This window comes from Peromyscus maniculatus, chromosome 12 (genome assembly GCF_049852395.1).
Source record: "Peromyscus maniculatus bairdii isolate BWxNUB_F1_BW_parent chromosome 12, HU_Pman_BW_mat_3.1, whole genome shotgun sequence".
NCBI classification, from domain to species: Eukaryota; Metazoa; Chordata; class Mammalia; order Rodentia; family Cricetidae; genus Peromyscus; species Peromyscus maniculatus.
This window is the reverse complement of record NC_134863.1, coordinates 81,742,106-81,761,619: the sequence shown is the minus strand read 5'-3', so window position 1 is coordinate 81,761,619 and position 19,514 is coordinate 81,742,106. Positions and strand designations below refer to the sequence as shown.

General features: G+C 51.8%; 1 protein-coding gene across 3 annotated transcripts in view; it reads left to right on the top strand.

Moving 5' to 3' along the window:
* Rcan1 (regulator of calcineurin 1) overlaps window positions 1-15,325 on the top strand; it is a 79,690-nt gene extending 64,365 nt beyond the window's left edge. For 2 of the 3 annotated variants that reach the window (XM_042259560.2, XM_076549223.1), the window contains exons 2-4: window positions 9,486-9,659; window positions 10,763-10,922; window positions 13,632-15,325. In XM_042259560.2, the coding sequence (XP_042115494.2) occupies window positions 9,486-9,659; window positions 10,763-10,922; window positions 13,632-13,807 (510 nt within the window). In that variant the 3' untranslated portion in view covers window positions 13,808-15,325. Of the gene's footprint in view, window positions 1-6,589; window positions 6,887-9,485; window positions 9,660-10,762; window positions 10,923-13,631 lie in introns of those variants that run through there. The other variant, XM_006983566.4, reaches the window with a different exon arrangement.
* The last annotated feature ends 4,189 nt before the right edge of the window (window positions 15,326-19,514 follow it).

Genomic DNA, 19,514 nt, shown 5'->3' with positions numbered 1-19,514 from the left:
CCTGGGTCCTCTGGAAGAGCAGCCAGTGCAGGTCCCGGCAGCAAGACCAAACCCTACTTCTGAGCTGCCTCCCTGACTCTGAGCTTGGGTATAGACGGGATGCTTCTTACCACGGCTATTGGGGACTAGATTTAAGGGGTTTTATTATTGCTGTTTTCTTTTTTCAGACAGTCTGGATCTCAAAAATAACCTTGAAATAATTTCTTTCTTTCTTTCTTCTTTTTTTTTTTTTTTTTTTTTTTTTTGGTTTTTTGAAATAGGGTTTCTCTGTGTAGCCCTGGCTGTCCTGGAACTCACTCTGTAGCCCAGGCTGGCCTCGAACTCACAGAGATCTGCCTGCCTCTGCCTCCAAAGTGCCGAGATTAAAGACGTGCACCACCACTGCCCAGCTTCTTCTTCTTCTTTTTTTATATGCATTAGTGCTTTGCCTACATGTGTATCTGTGTGAGGGTTCCAGATCCCCTGGAATTACAGTTATAGACAGTTATGAACTGCCATGTGGGTACTGGGAATTGAACTCAGGTCCTCTGGAAGAGCAACCTGTGCTCTTAACCTCTGAGTCATCTCTATACCCGACCTTGAGTTTCTTCTCCTCCAGCCTCCTCCTTCCAAGTGCTGGGATTACAGGATGCATCGTGCTGGTCTATGCAGTGCTGGGATCACAGGATGCGTCCTGCTAGGGTGTGCAGTGCTGGGATCACAGGATGCGTCCTGCTAGGGTGTGCAGTGCTGGGCCAACCCCAGGACTTGCTGTACAGCAGGCAGACATTCCTGCCACTGCGCTGCCCCATCCCTGGAGCTGGCCTGTCTGTCTGCTGTCCAGCTCTGCCTCTCTCCTCCTCCTCCAGGATCAGCTCCCCTTTTCATTCTCTGCACCGGGTCTCAGTGCCATGTCTGCCAGCTACCTGGAGGAAACTTCCGGAAGGTTTTCTCAGTCCTCAGCATGAGTTGGGTGAGCTGCTGCCTGGGAAAGGCAGACGTTTCAGGAGTGTGGCACCACCAGAAAGCAGGGATCACACTTTGGAGGTGAAGAGGAAAACTTGCTGGAAAGATTGGGCAGAGGGTCGTGAAAGCCCTTTGGCCCCTGGATGAAGCCAGCCAGGCGAGTGACCCTGCGGGGTCAGACCCCACAGGCAGCAGCCCAGGTTTTGTGCGAGGGGCCAGCATCTGTCTTTGGGTGAGGACTGGATCAGAGCTGAAGCTAAAAGTGGGCATTAAAGCAAGTGATCCAACAGGGGCGGCTGCCGGCAGCAGCTCAGGCTAGTGATGGCTCAATCAGTGCTGCCTCCCTTAATCCTGGGTGATGGTCGCCAGGTGGTTAGGGACGCTCTCATCTGCCCGAGGCTGTTTCTTCATCTTAAATTTGCAAGGGTGCTTTTCCAAGAAGTAACAGAAGGAAGGTGATCTTTATGTGCCCTGGAAAGATTGCGGTAATGAGGAAACGGGCTAATCAGATTCCGAGCACACGAGGAATGTAGCTAGCAAGAGGCGGAAGGTCCGTGAGCCGCAACCTCCCGCCTTGGGAAGAAAAGCATGGTCTTCCTCCATACTTGAGGGTTGGGTGATCTCCCCCCACTTCCCTTTCCTCTCCCCCCTCCCCTTCCTCCCTCTTCACCCCCTCCCTCTCCTCCTCCACCCTTCCCTACCCTCCTCCCCCTCCCCCACTCTCCTCTCTTCATCTTTCTCTCCCTCCTCCTCCTCTGCCTTCTCCCTTCCTCCCTTTCTTTTCTCCCCTCTCCTCCCTCCTCTTCCTCTTCTGCCTTCTCATTAGAATATTCTGGTTATAATTTTCATATTCGCTTTAAGCTTCAACTGACCATGACCTTCACCCTACTAAACTCTCAACAGTGTGAACACGGAGCACAGTTGTCCCCATCACCTTTGGCGCTGGCGTAAACAGTCTGTAGAACGCCTTTATTAGCCCCAAATGCAAAACAGTTCTCTTTCCCTTTGACCAAGCAAGTTTTCACCAGTAATAAAACAACACTAAGAACAATACATCCCCGAGTCCACGTGTGCTCACTGTGCCCCGGTCCCTGATTGCTCCTAAAAGTGACCCAAAATAGAAATTCCTTTTAAAGATGCCAAAACAAGAGGCTGGGGAGGGACTAGATGGTTAAGAGCACTGGCTGCTCTTGCGGAGAACCTGGGTTTAAATCCCAGCCCCCACGTGGCAGCTCACAACCGTCTGTAACTCCGGTCCCAGGAGATCCAGTGGGCTCTTTTCTGGCTTCTGTGGACACCATTCACCTGGTACACACACACACTACACATAAATTAAAACAATTAAAACCGGAAACAAGAGTTCCTCACTTTCACGTGCATGTCATCAAGAAGTCTAAAGAAAGGGAGTGGTGGTCTGTTAGAACCCAGCCCAGACTGCAGCTCAGTCACATGGCTGCAGCCCCCCTCGCCTCCCCCCCCCCCCCCCCCCCCCCGCCCTCGCCTCCCCCGTCTCTGGGATGCCAGCAGGCATCCTACCAAGAGCACTACCTGAGTCTCCAGCTAACAGACTTCAGGTGCCCTGATTTCCCACTTCCTTTCTCCTGGTGGAGAAGCAGAGTCAGGCTGCAGACTCCTCGGAGACCCCATCCCTCTCCGTGCTGTCTGATACCTTTAATAAACTTGCCACGGTGACAGTCAGCCTCAGAATCCCCCGTGAGCCCCACTCCCAAGACCTTTCAGTCTCTTAAGGAAAGATTCTCCGCCTGCCAGGGATGTTACATATAAAATACGTACATGGGATCTTATGAAAGAGGCCCCTACCACAGCCCTATATGAACTGCGGTGCCTCCCTGCATCAGTATGGTGAGGCCTCCCGTCCCTGGCGGTTCTCACAGCGGGAGTTCTGCTCCCCCCAACCCGGCGCCATGCTCTACAGTTCTCTGAGGGGAGGGATGGACTTCACTGAACAGCGATTCACCCTCACAGAAGCCGCTGGCCTGAGCAGGCCCGCCTAGGGCAAGGCAAGCTGGAGAGGCTCCTTCCGGGCTCCCATGGTTCCGTGGAAGAATGCTCACAGCTTAGCGCTTTGGGTGACTGAAGTGGCTGTTGCTCCTTTAGCGCCTGGCTTCAGGTTTCCTGTTCTGAGCGCAGCTTTTCATGTGCTTTTCAATGACGACCTTTGCAGCAAGCACTGCTGCCCTCCATGCCTCCCCCTTAACTAGCAAATAAAGATCGGTGGTGCAGCTTCCCGTGGTGGTGGTGGGGGGGGTCTTTTGTACAGTGTTTGCCGGTCACGAAGGAAGCCCAGGGTTCAGTCCTAGCCCCACATAAACCAGATATAGTGGAGCATACCGGTAATCTTGGCACTCTGGAAGTAAAAGCAGGGGGATCAGAGCTTTGAAACCAGCCTGGGATACCTGAGATCCTGTCTCAAAAGAAGGCAGCTGTCTCCCAAACCACAGGGGACATTCAAGCAAGAATGTTCGCCTTTAAAAATATAAGTGTTATCTGTCTCAAAAATGGCCAGACAATGGTGCCACACGCCTTTAATCCCAGCAACTCTGGAGGCTGAGACAGGCAGATCTCTGAGTTCTGGGACAGCCTGATCTACCAAGTGAGGTCCAGAACAGCCAGGACTACACAGAGACACCCTGTCTCAAACAAACAAACAAAGGTGTGTGCCACCACTGCTTGGCCCTGTTTCTAGTGTGGCCTTGAACTCACAGAGATCCAGACAGATCTTTGCCTTCCGAGTGATAGGATTAAAGGTGTGTGCCACCACTGCCTGGCCCTGTTTCTAGTGTGGCCTTGAACTCACAGAGATCCAGACGGATCTCTGCCTTCCGAGTACGCCACCACTGTCTGACCTCTATGTCTAATCTACTGGCGGGCTCTGTCCTCTGACCCTCAGGCAAGCTTTATTGGGGTACACAATAGATCACCACAACAAACACAAATAAATAAAGTGCTGACCAGTTTTCTTCTTGGTAAGGACATGTCATGACCTAAAGGGTGATTTTCCTTTCCCTATGGGAGCTTTAGTTAGAATCTGGGTTCATGTGGAAGAGACAGCATGCAGGGAAGTGACGTGGATATGAAGGGGTGCTGTCTCCACAGAGATGAGTGCTCCAGAACCCCCCCCCCCCCGCCCCGGGCTCTGCACCCTTTAACAGGAGGTACCTCAGTGCTCCTAAGGAGCCAGGCTCCCCGGTGACAGAGAAGCCCTCCAGTCAGCCCCTCGTCCCTGGAGCTGCAGCCAAGGACACCTTCTCTGCTGACAGATCCTAGGTGCACTCTCCGCCTTAGGCCACGGTTCTAGAACACTGTGTGACCAGGGATCTCATTGCCATCTCTGGATGGCACCCTGTTCCAGTCTCCCTGCAAAATGCCAGCTGTCACCTGAAGCAGCCCCCCTATTCTGAACGGCAACTGCAAGTCTCACATTCACTGAGTGAAATTTGATTTAGACAAAGCCAATCCGTTCAGACACAGGAACAGAATGACATGTTTTGTGCGGCTCCAGGGACAGCCTCGTGGAAGATGTGTCACCTCTGTGAGAAAGAGTTGAGCAATATTCTTCTACCTTGGCGAACTTTATCCCCCCCATCTTCATTGACATAATGAAATCAAAATTGTCCATTTCAGTGAGCCAGCTCCATTGTCTCAGACGGACAAGAATGGCCCGGCTCTGCCCACAACACTTAACCCGGGTCGTGATTTACAAGAAGACAGGATGACGGGCTGAGGAGGCACCTCCGGAGGGAGAGTGCTCACCTTGCACTACCTTTGGTCCTGAGAACCCCATGTGAACAATCTGGGGGTGAGGGTGGGTGCATCCTGGCACTGAAGAAGTGGGGACAGGCAGATCCTGACCCCCTTGGCAGGCTCCAGGCCGGTGTCTGTTTCCTGAGAAACAACATCCAAGGTTGCTCTCTAGCCTGTGTGCACATGTGCGAACACACATGGATGCTCGCACACACGAAATCAGGCTGCTTCTCCTCCTCTGACCCCTTTAACTTTGCCACGGTGGGCTTCCGGAGAAGACAAAAGGAGGAAGTGTGGGGGTTAGCTAAGGGGGAGCAGCCTCGTCCGGGGCTCCTTGGAGGAGTGGGGTGTGATACACGGCGACGCAGACCATGACTCCCCACGCAGCACCCAAAGGCGCCATTTCCCCTGGTCTTGACACGCACCTACCCCTCAGTGTTGCAAACATTTTTAGAATAAATGGATCTAAGTCTTTTGGGGCTGGCAGCCCTGGGTGATTTGGCAAAGCAAACACCGTAACTGGTTTCTTACATAACCCCAGAGTTGGCAGCGAGGCTCCGGGCTTTGAAATTAAGCAACACTCGTTCATCGGAGGAGCCTTGGCTTTTTTTTTTTTCTTTTCTTTTCTTTTTTTCTGTGGAGGGATAAATGCCCTGTTTGTTCCGGTTGCATATCTTCTCCGTAATTACTGACTTTAATAGTGCTTTGAACAAAGCTTTCAGTACGGCCTAACTTCTGGACTTTCGAAGGCTGACTCTGCACAGCACCTAGAGAAGGCGTCAATACTTTAATGAGGCTGGGAAGTGGGAAGGACTGATCCTCCAAGGCTGGTAGTTAGGAGGAGGAGTTGGGGCCCTCTGGGTGCCCGGTGGTCTGCAGCAAGCACCCACACCCGTGGGCGCAGAGGCTGCTGAGACACGCTTGTCGGTTAGGCCTGGATTCTTCCTGCATTCTTCCCATAGCTTCCGCCCTTTTATGATAAAAAGAAAAAGTATGTGGTTGTCGAACAGGCCTTCCTCTCAGTCTCAGAGCCCAGCGTCTCTGTCGGACTTGAGGGCTTGTGTCCTACCCTCCTCATTCTCCTAGGGCATTCCTTGAGCCCTTTAGAAACATGTGATGTTGCCCATCCCTGGCCCTCCAGCCCAGTAAGGAAGCGTTTCAAAGGAGAATCCTGGGCACCCTTCCTGCCATCCCACTGGGAACTGGGAGACATTTATCCAATAAAGTCCACCTGGGGGAGGGGTAGAATCACTGCGCTTTAAGCCAGGCAGTTGGTGGTGCACATGCCTTTAATCCCAGCACTCAGGGAGGCAGAGCCAGGCGGATCTCTGTGAGTTCGAGACCAGCCTGGTCTACAGAGCGAGTTCCAGGACAGGCACCAAAACTACACAGAGAAACCCTGTCTCGAAGCCCAGCGTTTCAAAACAAACCCTACTTTTTTTCTTAAAAAACAGAACTCACTGACCAAGACAGATTTCAAAATGTTTCTCTGATGCCCAGCAAGAGACATCCATTGAGGTTTTTCAGGACTAGCAACTCCTCACAGCTGGGGTTTCCAGGTCTCTCAAAGCCTCGCGACTCCCTGGAGGCTAATTGCTGTTTGCTGGCGCAGACCTCGGTCCCTTCTCTTCTGTAACATTTTCCATCCTAAGCCGGGCCCGTTCAGCCCCAGAAGCGTGTTGTCCGGGCGGCTGAGTGGAATTACTACCAGTGGGAACTATGCCGCAAGAAGGGTGGTGAAGCCTGAGGCTCAGCAAACCTCTGCCGGCGGCCTTTTCCACCCTCCGAGCAGAGCTAATTAGCATAGGGAAAATGACTAAGGTGTTGACGTCACCTCTTTCCAGTAGAAACTTACACTTTGTCCCTGTCTGCCTGCGAGCATGCCGGACTTGACTCAGGAATTTGCTGTCCAAACAGGAGGTTCTGGAAGCCAGCCCTCCCCACCCCCAGGGGGCTGGCCCTCGGAGGAGGCGCTTTATAAGCCCCGGCTGGAGAAAGGACCCGTGGTCTGTCTCTTGCAAAGGAACCTCCAGCCTGGGGCTTGACTGCGTGAGTGAGTTGTTAGCGTCTGCCCCCCCAAGAAAGCAGAATGCATTTTAGGGACTTTAACTACAATTTTAGCTCCCTGATTGCCTGTGTGGCAAACGGTGATGTCTTCAGCGAAAGTGAAACCAGGGTAAGGCTTCTGGCGCCCCGTGATTTTCTGAGCATTTTCCAAGCACGCCGCTAACTGGGACAATTAGCCGAAATACTCAGGGGTGGGTGGCTCTCTCGTGGGGTTTATCAGGTAACTACCGAAGTATCTAGAATCTTGAAAATCAGAAGCGGTTGCCTGAAGAATTAACTGGGGGAGGGAGCTGGGTCGAGCTTTGAACGCTCCGGGGTTCCGTATGCACGGGAGGTGTGGACCTTGTGTGTGGCCACACTCGGCTCCTGTGAACTCTGGAGGGAGGCTGCTGCCAGCTCCTGCCCCTGGAGTTCCAAATAACCTGATTTCCCCGTGGGAGGTAAACACTGTGAATGGACTGCGCGCATTTGCAGTAATGGTCTGCCTCCAGCCTCCGACTGGAGAAAAGTGCAGGCATACCACATGGTAAAACTCAGCGTGGGATGAGATAGCAGCTCTCATGGAGATAATTAGTCGTCTTAATCACTTTACTTTTCTTCTCTATTTGGAAAAATCATAAGAGTTTTTTTCCCCATCAGTTACTATCGATTGAGTCTAAAGAATCATATGAATGGATATTGAATGTGTTCTGTTGGTGGGGATGGTGTTTGTGTGGGGCTTTATGTTCAAGCCATATTGGGACGCGTAGAGGGTTTAATCATAGTCAGCCAATTGTGTAGAATGTTTGAAAAACTGGGACAGAGCTTCTCGATTGATTGTAAAACACATTCTATTCATAGGGACCACGGACTTGATGTGCTGAATATTAGCCTGATAAGTGAAATCATTTCATTGTTTCTTAATTAAGTAGAGCTCCTATTCAACAAGTGCAGCAGCTGGGTATCGGCTATTAGAACAAATGAGATTATTTCATAGTGCGTGGTGCTGTGGATTTAGCAATAATGTGTGTTCTCTGGTGCTCTGGTTCAGAGCCCTGACTTGCATTCTAAAAATATTCACCAAGTCATCTTTCCCAAATCCTGAATCATAACTTTAAAACTACAGTTAGTCACAGTGCCTGTTGATGAGGTCATGCGAAATCTCAGCTTTACCAAGATATCCTCATGCCAGAAACTTGCTCAGTGCCTAAGAGAGATGCAGGAGAGGAGTCGCCCAGCTGGGGAGATCCAGGTCCAGTGTCAGCTCTGCTCTGCTCCATGTCCACCTCTGTACCGCGCCTGTAGTGGGAAAGTCACAGAAACGCTCCTCAGCTGGTGAAAAGCCAGGGAATGTACAGAGAGCACGCTGGGGAGACATCTGGGCTCCCCTGGCCACCTGCCTCGGAGAGAAGAGGCTGCATTTCTGCTGTGCCCCACCTGGAACAGGCACGGGGCCTCTAGACTCCCGTCTGTGCGTCCCTCCGTGTTTCCAGGGTAGGCTTGTAAACAAGCCCTGTGCCCTCTTGTGCAGAAGTGAGCGCTGCTCAGAACCCAGGATCTCTGTCAGCTGCCTTCTCACCACGGCCTTCAGAAGTCCCCACAAACTGCCCTGAGTGTTTAGCATGTAGACAGGAACTCAAAAACCACTTAGCTTCTAAAAACTCCAGAATCTTCTGGAGTCCCTGGGAGGTGCAGCCCCATCCCCACACACTGCTGTAGGAAAGGGTGGGGCTCCCCGGCCTTTCCTGGGAGGCTGATGAGGTTTTTCCAGCAGCCGAGAGCCAAGCTTGTAATCCCAGAATTTGGGCTTTCCACGCAGGCTAACAGCTCATGGCATTTGCTAATTCTCAGCAGCCCTTACCACACCAGAGTGAGGCGTGTGCCTGCATGACAGCAGAGCCGGCATGCAGACGGCCGATTTCAGCCACATTACACTTTAAACCAGTATTCTTCCAGAAAGTTAAAAAGTAACAGACTGAGATAAACCCACAGTGGGAGTCCACAAAGAGCTTCCTTTACAGAGGAGTAAGACTTTCTTTTTAAGGTCACCGTTCCTCTGTTCTTCCCTTTTAAAAGAAGTCCCCCTCCTTCAAATTTGCTGCAGGATTTTGAGCCATAAAGAAACATTCGAAGAACACAATATCCACTCTGGATGGAGTTGGCTGGACAGCAGAGGGTCATGGGACTATCAGGATCCGGATAATGACTGACCTCCTTGGAAAACGCTTATCCTACTTTTTGTTTTGTTTTTTTCCAAGACAGGCTTTCTCTGTGTAATTTTGGTGCCTGTCCTGGATCTCACTCTGTAGACCAGGCTGGCCTTGAACTCACAGGGATCCGCCTGGCTCTGCCTCCCAAGTGCTGGGATTAAAGGCGTGCGCCACCAGCGCCCAGCTAGCTTATCCTGCTTTCAAAAGGAGTGATAGATGTCTTGCTGGTTAAATGAATTCATTTTAATAAACCCTGTCTTCTGCCCTTCTGAAGTAGTCTCATGGTGGAGCACATGCTTAGCCATGGGCAAGGCCTCCCAACCCCTAATCCCAGCACCAAAACAGACAGGCAGCAGAGTCTCTTGGAAGAAGCAGGCTTCTCTCTCTCTCACACACACACACACGGACATTTGGAGTCCTTAAAATGACTGGTAACTCATTTCTTCACCAAGGAGGGCAAAGACTAGGGATACAAGTAGGTGAATTTTAAACCCTTTTATTGATATTGTGTTTTTTCAGGCCAAATTTGAATCCCTCTTCAGGACGTATGACAAGGACATCACCTTCCAGTATTTTAAGAGCTTCAAGCGAGTCCGAATAAACTTCAGCAACCCCTTATCTGCAGCTGACGCCAGGCTGCAGCTGCACAAGACTGAGTTTCTGGGGAAGGAGATGAAGTTATATTTTGCTCAGGTGAGTATGTTCACTGCGAGGCAGGTCCCCCCTCCCAGCACTTCTGCAGCACAGCATCTTGTTGCTGATGATGTCAGACACTGGGAAGCCAGCGCTCACCTCAAAAGGAGTCCTTCCCTGAATTCTGGGGCTCTCACCTGTTCTGAGGAGTCCGGTGCTTGTGAAAACCACCTCAGAGGTGGCAACCCTGTAGCTTCCTAGGGTGAACCATGAATGAGGGAAAGCAGACCCTCCTTGTTCACCCACGGAGCTTGCAGTGGGGCACCATTGCAGGCTACCCTGGTACACTGGGATGTGGGCACTGGATCTCTGTGAAACTTTCCAGGGATTAGGCTAGTGACCCATCAAGAGAGGTCTCCAGCTGGTGCAGGTTCTCATGGCTTCCAGCAGCCCTGGCTTTGTGAAGAGCCTGTATGCAGATCAGCACAGGGTTGTCGGTCCTGAGGTGGGAGGATGGGCCCCGACACAGTTAGCAGATGGCCCAAACCTCGCTTAGCTGAGGTGCTGAGGGGGACTGTGGATGGGTTCGCCCTTTATCCTGCCAACCTCAGGTGCGCCGTCATTTATTCTAAGTGTCTCTTCATTCCTGCCGGTTTAGGGCAGGCGTAATCTGTGCAGTGTGAGGCTCACAGCCCTGGAGGGGGCTCTCACCGGATTGGCACTGTTGGGGTTTGACTATGCAATGTAATGCTTGGGTCCTCAGTGATGCTGCTTTGGGGAGTTAGGGAACCTTTATGAAGTGGGGACCTCGCTAAAGGGATTGGATCATTCAGGGTGGACACTGAGGGGTTAGAGCCCAGCTCCACTTCTGGTTGAAGCTCCCTCTGCTTCCTGGTTGGCACCGTGTAGCAAGAGGCCCCATGCTTCTACAGCTCCTAGCCACTGTGAACTCTGCCATGCCACGTGCCAGACTGTGGGCCACGAGAAGTCCTTTCTCCCATCAGCTGATTTCACCAGAGGGCAGGCCTCCCTCCACCTCCTTACAGACCACTTCAGGGTTCCTCAGGCCTGTCGTTTGCCTGCCTCCCACAGGCTCCCATGAACTGCTGTGAACTGCTGATGGCCCCCTCTCAGCATAACGATGAACTAATCTCTCTCCTCAGACATTACACATAGGAAGTCCACACCTCGCTCCGCCCAATCCAGACAAGCAGTTTCTCATCTCTCCTCCCGCCTCTCCGCCCGTCGGCTGGAAACAAGTGGAAGATGCCACCCCAGTCATAAATTACGACCTTTTATACGCTATCTCCAAGCTGGGGCCAGGTAAGCAGCGCCCTCAGGTGGTCAAGGGCTTGGGAGGCGTGGAGAGATTGTCGGGACACCAGGTGCCTCACATGACCCCCTGCAGATGTGTTCCGTGAAGGCTGCATTCTTCCACTTGCTGCCTCTGGTGCTGGGCGTCTGTGCTCCCTGGGAGGGCTGCAGGAGAGACCCTGGTAGCCTGTGGGTTTTCTACACCACCGTCCCCAAAGTGTTCACTCGATCAAGCATACCTGTGCAGCTCACTCCCAGGCCACAGACTGTGTTGTTCCAGATGGGATGAATAACTGGATTTTGAAAAGGGAAAACAGATCAACCTTCTAGAGAGTTCATCTGCAGTCATCACTAATACCCGACTTTCCTAATGGGTGGGAAGAGAGTCACGGGTCGTGGTGAGGACAGAGCCCGAAATGGATCTCACCCAATGGAACCGTAGGCCATAGATAAATCATCACCCTGTAAACAGCACTCTGCATGGTGTCTGGCCCACAGGCAGCTAAGTGCTCCGTATGTGGTGTTAGGAATGGTAAAATGCCAGCCGCTCCTCTCCTATGTACTAGGGCTTGCGGGGGGGGGGGGGGGGGGGGACGGAGGGGGACGGAGGACGGTCTAGGGTGCAGAGATGCGAGCATCACTCCGGCCTGCCACACAGCAAGCTGGATAAATGCAGTCCCCCAGCTCCTTGTTTCCCCTTGACCAGCAATCTGATGGTCCTCTGGGGAAAAGGTTTTATTTTCATGGTCCCTCAGCAGTTTCGAGCTGAAAGATTACATTTCGGAGAACACAGCCTAAACGGAAATTCCTCCTGTGGTACGAAGCGAGAATCACGTTACTAGTGCTAATTGTGGCGTGAAGGTCAAGACTGGAAGTGGCCCGCGTGAGCAAGTAGATGGCTCACCGTGGCAGTTCCCAGCAGGCGTCATTAGGGAAGTTTAGCAGCTGTGGGTGTTACTGTGGAAGCAGAGGGGCCCTGCGACAAGGAGCCAGCCTGTTCCGTAGGCAGGAGGTGAGGCGAGCTGTCCGTCCCTGAGAACCCGGACTGGGTCCCTTTCAGGTTTCACAAATACAGCCTCAAGTCCCGAGCCTTCTGCACTTGGGGCAGTGGGAGATACTTTGTAGAAAAGTCTCCATTTTCAGCTTCCCCAGCCACCCCTCAAAACTGGGACTCCTTCGCACTTGCAGTTAGAGCGGCATTTTATTAGCCTCTCGGGTGGGGTAGGGGCCAGGCCGCCTCCCTCTTCATGAGTGCCGCTGCCTCCACATCTGAGGCGCACGCTAGGAAGCTGGAGGCCCCCCCAAGCCCCTGCATCACCTCAGTTAACGATGGGGCTCAAACCTGGGACCTTGCATCTGCTGGCAAGCGCCCCTTGTTTGATCTACATCCCAGCACCCTCCACTTTTTAAAACATAAATCTGGGGGGCACCTGTCAGGCACGGGTGTCATGAGCCTGCTGCTGGATGTCGTGAACACGTTCTCCCATGGAATTGGCAATGTTGCTGCCTCAGTTGCCCCGTTTTAGAGGAGAAGAGGCAAAGGGCACAAAGGAATGAAACATCCCGCCATCCCCGGGTATAAGTATCTCCCCGACTCCACACGGCAGCCGCCCCGCCATCCCCGGGTACGAGTATCTCCCCCACTCCACACGGCAGCCGCCCCGCCATCCCCGGGTACGAGTATCTCCCCTCACCCCCACTCCACACGGCAGCCGCCCCGCCATCCCCGGGTACGAGTATCTCCCCCACTCCACACGGCAGCCGCCCCGCCATCCCCGGGTACGAGTATCTCCCCCACTCCACACGGCAGCCGCCCCGCCATCCCCGGGTACGAGTATCTCCCCCACTCCACACGGCAGCCGCCCCGCCATGCTGCCTCCTGTCAGCAGCCAGTGCAGACTCCCTCCACAGACTTCCCAGACCCTTCCTTCCCAGCCACCTTTCTCGGTGACACAAGGCTCACCCCAACCTTGCTGAAGCAGAGCAGTGGGAATGTGATGGAGCCTGGGTAAGCTCAGGCTAGCCCAGGACAGCAGTGAGGGAGCACTCTCCGCTCCAGCTGGTAGCTGATACAGGAAAGAGAGAATGAATGAGTGGACAGACAGACAGACAGACAGCTGGGCCGAGGATGTCCCCCTGGTGGTGGAGCGCTTGCTCAGCGTGAAGAAGCCCTGAGTTTGGCCGCCGATGCCACGTAAACCAGGCGCGGCGGTACAGCGTCTCTGGTGCGTCTGGAAGGCAGAGGCAAGGGGAATGGAAGTGTAGGGTCAGCCTCAGCCACTTACTGAGCTTGAGGCTAGCCCATACTATAGAGAACCCTGACTCCAAACTAAGGAAGGGGTGAGGAGGTCGGACAGATCCACGGCAGCCAGCCACACGTATGTGTGCACATCCGTGCACACAGGGCCTCCCCACCCTCTCTGGTGTGCTCTGGAGCCCCGGCTGGAAGCCTCGCATGGGAGGCTCAGGACATTGGCTTCCGGAGTGGTTTGGGCCTGTCTTTCCCCTGAGCTGGCGCTCCCCACACAACGCTAATGGGGGCCCTCTGGGTGGGCAGGAGAAGGGTCAGCTCACAACACACACTCACGCTCTCCCTCCCTGCCTCAGTGCCCGACTGAGAGCAGTTCTGTAGTGGTCTCTCAGCCACCGCATGTCATGCTCAAGGACTTTCCCTAGTTACCGATTGCCTCGTTACCATGGAGCTGTTTCCTTCCCTAGGCGAGAAGTATGAGCTGCATGCAGCCACAGACACCACCCCCAGTGTGGTGGTCCACGTGTGTGAGAGTGACCAAGAGAATGAGGAGGAGGAGGAGGAGATGGAGAGAATGAAGAGACCCAAGCCCAAAATCATCCAGACAAGGAGGCCAGAGTACACGCCTATCCACCTCAGCTGAACTGGCTCTCAGACCAAGATGGCGCGTCCTGAACCCTACTCACAGGGAGGAATCTTTTACTGTGCAGGTGGCTGGTCATAGCTTTGGAGGTGACAGCCGTGACCACTGTGGCAGAAATTCCAGTTCATATCGCTCAGACGAGAATCAAGGTTTCATCTCCTTGTTCTGATACTGCACCTCAGTCCATGTCCATGGCACCTGGGAATGCCTTGGGCCATTCACTGAGTTTGTGGTAAATCACACAAGGACATTTGGGGACATCTCGAGGGGACTGGCAATGATAGTGTCTTGTACTCACTCTTTTCTAGGTTCTGTTTTTGCCAAGGACAGGGAGAGATTTCTGGGTCCAGCCCCCGCTGGTAGGCAGAGGCACCCCACAAAGCCACCACATGTGAAGTGCAGAAAGGTTATGGGGCAACCCCAGCACCTGTGGAAATCGTCCTCATCTCTCCCTCATGTTCTGATGCTCATGCATGTGTTTTACTGGGTTCCAAGACTAACCTTTGTTCGTGTAGGAATTCCGCTGTGGTTTCCATCCGGGACACTGGAGAAGCTCGGACAAACTGGCCTTCCCGGGTCCCTCGCCCTCTCTGCGACAGCACCCACACATGGGGTCGCACCCGTGATGGCCACACGTCACCCTGTCCAGGGCACCATGTCACTTGTGCTTTCTTGCAAAAGATGTTGACCTTGAGTTCCTGTGTAGAGTTTAGCTTAGACGGTGGAGAGGACAGCAGTTTCGCTGCCAGGTGTCTTTGGCGGGAGGGAAGTTGTAGGTTAGGCGTTTGGGTTCAGACATCAGTTTCCATTGTTTCTCTCACGTAGTGGTTTGTGCGTGAATTTCAGCCAAAAACCTCTTCGGGAACTGTTGGTTGAGACAGTTTTTCACCCATTGAAACGTGAAGATAAACTTGTAAATAAAGCCAAGAGCATATCTTATTACCTGTCGTGCACCTGGGTGAGAATAGAGGGCAGGAGTCTCGAGCTACCTGTGACTTGTATGTGGTAGAAATTACTGTCGTGTGTTTAACGGGATGAATTTGGAGCATGTAAAGTCGTAGCCGTGTGTTGCTAGAGGGACACAGTGCCTTTCCCCTTCCATCCAGATGGACCGTGACACTCGGTGAGCATCTGGGAATTTCCCCTTTTCTAGTCATCGTGTGTGTGTCTGGTAAATAGGTCTTCTATTTTGGTCTTACAATGCCATCACAAAGTTTGTCACTCGGAAATAACCTAATGCCAATTAACAATGCATGCTTTGGGAGTTCGGAACGTGGTCTCCTCTGGGGAGTATATGTGTTGGCATTCAGTTTTCCATTAGTTCGCAATGAGAAATGGATTGAATGTTCTCCAAACCCTGTTTACAGTGCTCAGGGGGAGGAGGCCAGCAAGGGAGAGACCGTCGCACCCTGTCCCGGTGTTTCTAGCCCAGTGCTTTTGAGCCGAGAGGCTCACCTCACAGATATTTTTTTTAACTGCATTCTATAATAAATCAGCACAATATGCTCTTCTGGAAAAGTTGTTTGTCATTTTCTTCCTGGGACTAGTCACAGGAATATGCATTCATTTGTCAACTCCTGCTGTCATGTTATATTCAGAATGTCAAGCACACATCACTCAGGAAGGGGCCAAACAGATAAAACAGAAATTCAAACTGAGCACCTCCTCTGTAAGGTGGGCAGACGGCATTATGACGTCAGCGCCTCCTCTGTAAGGTGGGCAGACAGTGTTATGACGTCAGCGCCTCCTCTGTAAGGTGGGCAGACAGTGTTATGACGTCAGCACCTCCTCTGTAAGGTGGGCAGACAGTGTTATGACGTCAGCGCCTCCTCTGTAAGGTGGGCAGACAGTGTTATGACATCAGCACCTCCTCTGTAAGGTGGGCAGACAGTGTTATGACGTCAGCGCCTCCCCTGGGCAGGTGGGCAGGTGGCATTATGACATCAACAGCTCCTCTGTAAGGTGGGCAGACAGTGTTATGACGTCAGCACCTCCCCATGGCAGGTGGGCAGACAGTGTTATGACGTCAGCGCCTCCCCTGGGCAGATGGCGTGATGACGTCAGCCCTGCTGACCAGCTCTGTCGCTGAGCTGTCCACGCACTCGTTCATGCGGTCCTTCCTCGTGGAGCTGGGACTTCAACCTCATACTGTGGGACAAGCACTTCTGCTACTCAGCCACACCCCGGCTCTAGTGATGCTGGTTAAACTGAGGGGTTCTCTACCAAAAGGATTAGCCACAGAAGACAAGCTATTTCTCAGACATTTACTTAGTATAGATAGATGCATGTGTGTGGTCAGACCCCTCACTGCACGTGTGGAGGTCAGAGGGCAGCTGGTTATAGTCTTCCCTTGAGACCTTGCTTGTCTTGGGACTCGCCCTGGGGTCCTGAGGCTCGGCTGTAAGGATTTTTAGGACCATGGGGGCGGGGGTAGAGCAACCTTGGGTCCTGAGGCTTGGCTGCAAGCTTTTCTACCTGCTGAGCCGCCTTAAAGGCCAGTTCTGTTCAAAAGATCTGAACCTCCGGTCACCTTTTCCCTGGAAGGGGATTGTAACATTCCTGGCCAGCCTGTAAAAGCCTTGATAAGTATTTGCTGAAATATGGAAATAATCTTGATGGAGGTTAACATTAAATATTCCTCCATGAGAACTTCATGCTATTCTTTTTTTTAAAGCCATATATGTTCAAGATGGAAACATGTCAATCATGGTCAGAGCTAAATATTGGACAGATTCATTAACTGACTACCTGGAGAAAGGAGAGACTGTTTTCCGGACAGGAATAGAGCATGGGGTCCCGATTCATTATCCTAGGTGACTTTGAGACTGAGCGGTATTCCGGCCCCAGGCACTAGTTCATAGATAGCCCTAGAAGAGGGCTAAGTGTTTCCCAGTAACCGACTCGGAGCAGTCCCCGACTAGCTGGTGTGGAAAAGTGGTACCCACTGCTGAGGAAGCTGACCCTAGAACAGAACTCAGGTCATCCAGCACCCCCATGAAGACCTCTTTTGAGTAGTTCCATGGTGGACATGAGTGTGATCTCAGCTGAAAGTTTGAAAAAGTTCTGACTTCATCACCTGGATCTGAAGGGCCCCCAGATGACAACATGCCTGTGACTTTCACCTGCCTTTGTCTAAGATGAGAGGTGCCGAATGACGGGTCATGATGGAATTAGCTGTTGGTTGGATGTAGTTCTTAAACAGTGTGTCAACACGTTTCGCTGCTGTAACAAATATCTGAAATAGTTTAAAGGAGGAAGACTTAGCCCATGGCTCTGCGGTTCATCCCATGCTGGCTGACTCTGTTGTTCCTGGGCCTGGGAAGGCAGATGGTAGTGCAAGGACATGGGGAGGCGAGGTTGCTCACCTCACAGCAGCCGGAAGGCAGCAGCGATAAGGGAAGGGGCTCGGAACCAAGTATTAGTTCAGAGGCAGACACGCCCTACAACCCCCCTCCTGGGACCTACTCCCTCCAGTTAACTCACCTCCTAAAATTTCTACCACCTCCCAAAATAGTGTCACCAATTGAGGTGCTGTGGAGAGGGTGAAGCCTTCAACACATGGCACGTAAAAAAATCATCTAATATTTAAATGGTAGAGATTTCGTGGATGTATTCCCAGCCTGGTGGTGAGTAAGTTGGGATCATCCCAGGAAACAAAGCTGCTTGAAATGAATGCTAAACCAACTGAATAGCGGCATTCGATGAACAGAATGTGGTAGTTCTTGACGCTGTGAAGCTCGGGGTTATAGATAGTGATTTGCAATCTGCAAACGCAGCATGTGGGAGAGGACATTAGCAGAATGTTCTGTGAATTAGTGCCCACAGGAAATCTGGGTTTTCAGAGCGCTTTAATTTTTAGGTAAAACATACAGAACTCCCTATGAAGTAAATAGGTTTTATAAAATACTAAATCACAAAGAATTAAATGCACCATGTGGACCTGTTGTGGGCAAAACTGAACAGGCAGCTAGGATACATCCATCATGGTGTAGGCCGAGTGCCTCCATTTAAAAGGTATGTATCAGTAACAGTCAGCAGTTCAGATGGAAACCACACAAATAATTTACCTCAAAATTACCTAGGAAGAAGATCCTCTGGGTTTCAGACACTCTCCTTTTCCTGGTCTCTGGGCTTCTGCCTCCAAAGTAGGACATGGAAGATTTTCTTTGAAGTGTTCTTCTATAGGCAGTGGGTAATTCACACTGGAAAAGCTCTCTGACTCATCAGTCACATGGCCATCGGGTAGACAGATTCTCTTCCCACATGCCCCATTTTCTCCAGGAAGCCTTCCCTGCTGTTCGTGAAAGGTCATCTTCATCATGGCCACGAGTATAAAGCACAAGGAAATTATCTGCAAGGGATTGAGTTGTGGTACCACAGTTGCTGTTTACTTTTCCTCTTGAGATTCTCACCGGGCTTTGATCACCCTTCTTCACAGGTTGGGAATGCCAGGCAGAGGTGGAGCCTCTGGCCATACACTGGGTTTTCTACCATGCTGTACTATATGCACCGTTTCTCATGGACTCTTCGTTCAGAATACTACCCAATGCTCCAACCCAGCTAACTCCACCATGTTGTCTACCCACGAGAGTAGCCTTGTGTCTGTCCTGTTCCTCTGTGCCCAGACATGGGCAGTTATCACAGTGCCTGGCCTTCAGTGCTCTATAAATATTGATAAAAACTTAGCCAACTCAATATTGTTCTACACTTCTCCATCATTAATGCCTCTTCCTCGGAGAATCAATGCTAGCCACTCTTGCTGGGTCTCCCATTGTGCCACACTCTCCCTTTTCGTGTGTACCATCTTTTCAACATGATTGTTTGCCCCCCTTGTTCCATCATACATAGGGTAGAACCTGGATTTCAGGTAGCCAGTTAATGGCTTATGGTAGGCGTCGACCATACTTGATGAATACTAAATTGAATAGAACAGTGGGTCAATGAATCAATGGATGGGTAGATCAAGTGGTGGAGGATGAGTGGGGTGCTGGGGATGGGTGGGAAAGTGTGTGGTTGGACAGACAGACTGGATAGCTGGATGGATGGACGGGGTGGTTGGGTGGTTGGGGTAGGGGTGGATGGATAGATGGGTTGGTGGACAGGCAGATGGATAGATTGGTGGGTGGGTAGATAGATGAATGGACAGATAGATAACAGGAGTTTAGAAGTGAAAACTGAGCTGCTCTGAGAAAGAATGGGGAAACAATGGGGCCCATCTCTGCCTCTCCAGTCAGCCAGCCCGTGAACAGCAGCTCACGCCTTTAATCCAGCAAACTGTCAGGCTGCTGATGCAACAGGAAATTAAAGGCAGGGATTAGGAGACATGACTGTGCTGGGTAATCACCTAGAAGAAGAAAAGCGTGTTCAAAATGGTTTCTTCTAAGAAGAAGATTGGCTGGAGGGCGAATGACTGGAAAGGCCTTGGACGAACTTTCTTCAGTAATGAGATTGTTTGTTTTCTTGATTGAGCAACCTCCTGACAGAAGCGACATCAAAGCTGCTAAGAGAAGGGACATCGGAGCTGAAGCCACACAGGTGCGGGCGGGCGGGCAGGCGGGCGGGCGTTCATCACAGAGCACCAAACACATGCAAATGGCAATAGTTTGTCAATGCATGCCTCGCAAAGGTGATTTGACTTAAAAATCAGCACACAGGGAGAAAACTCAAATCTTGGACAGTGGACAAAAAGTGAAAGAAGATCAGGCAG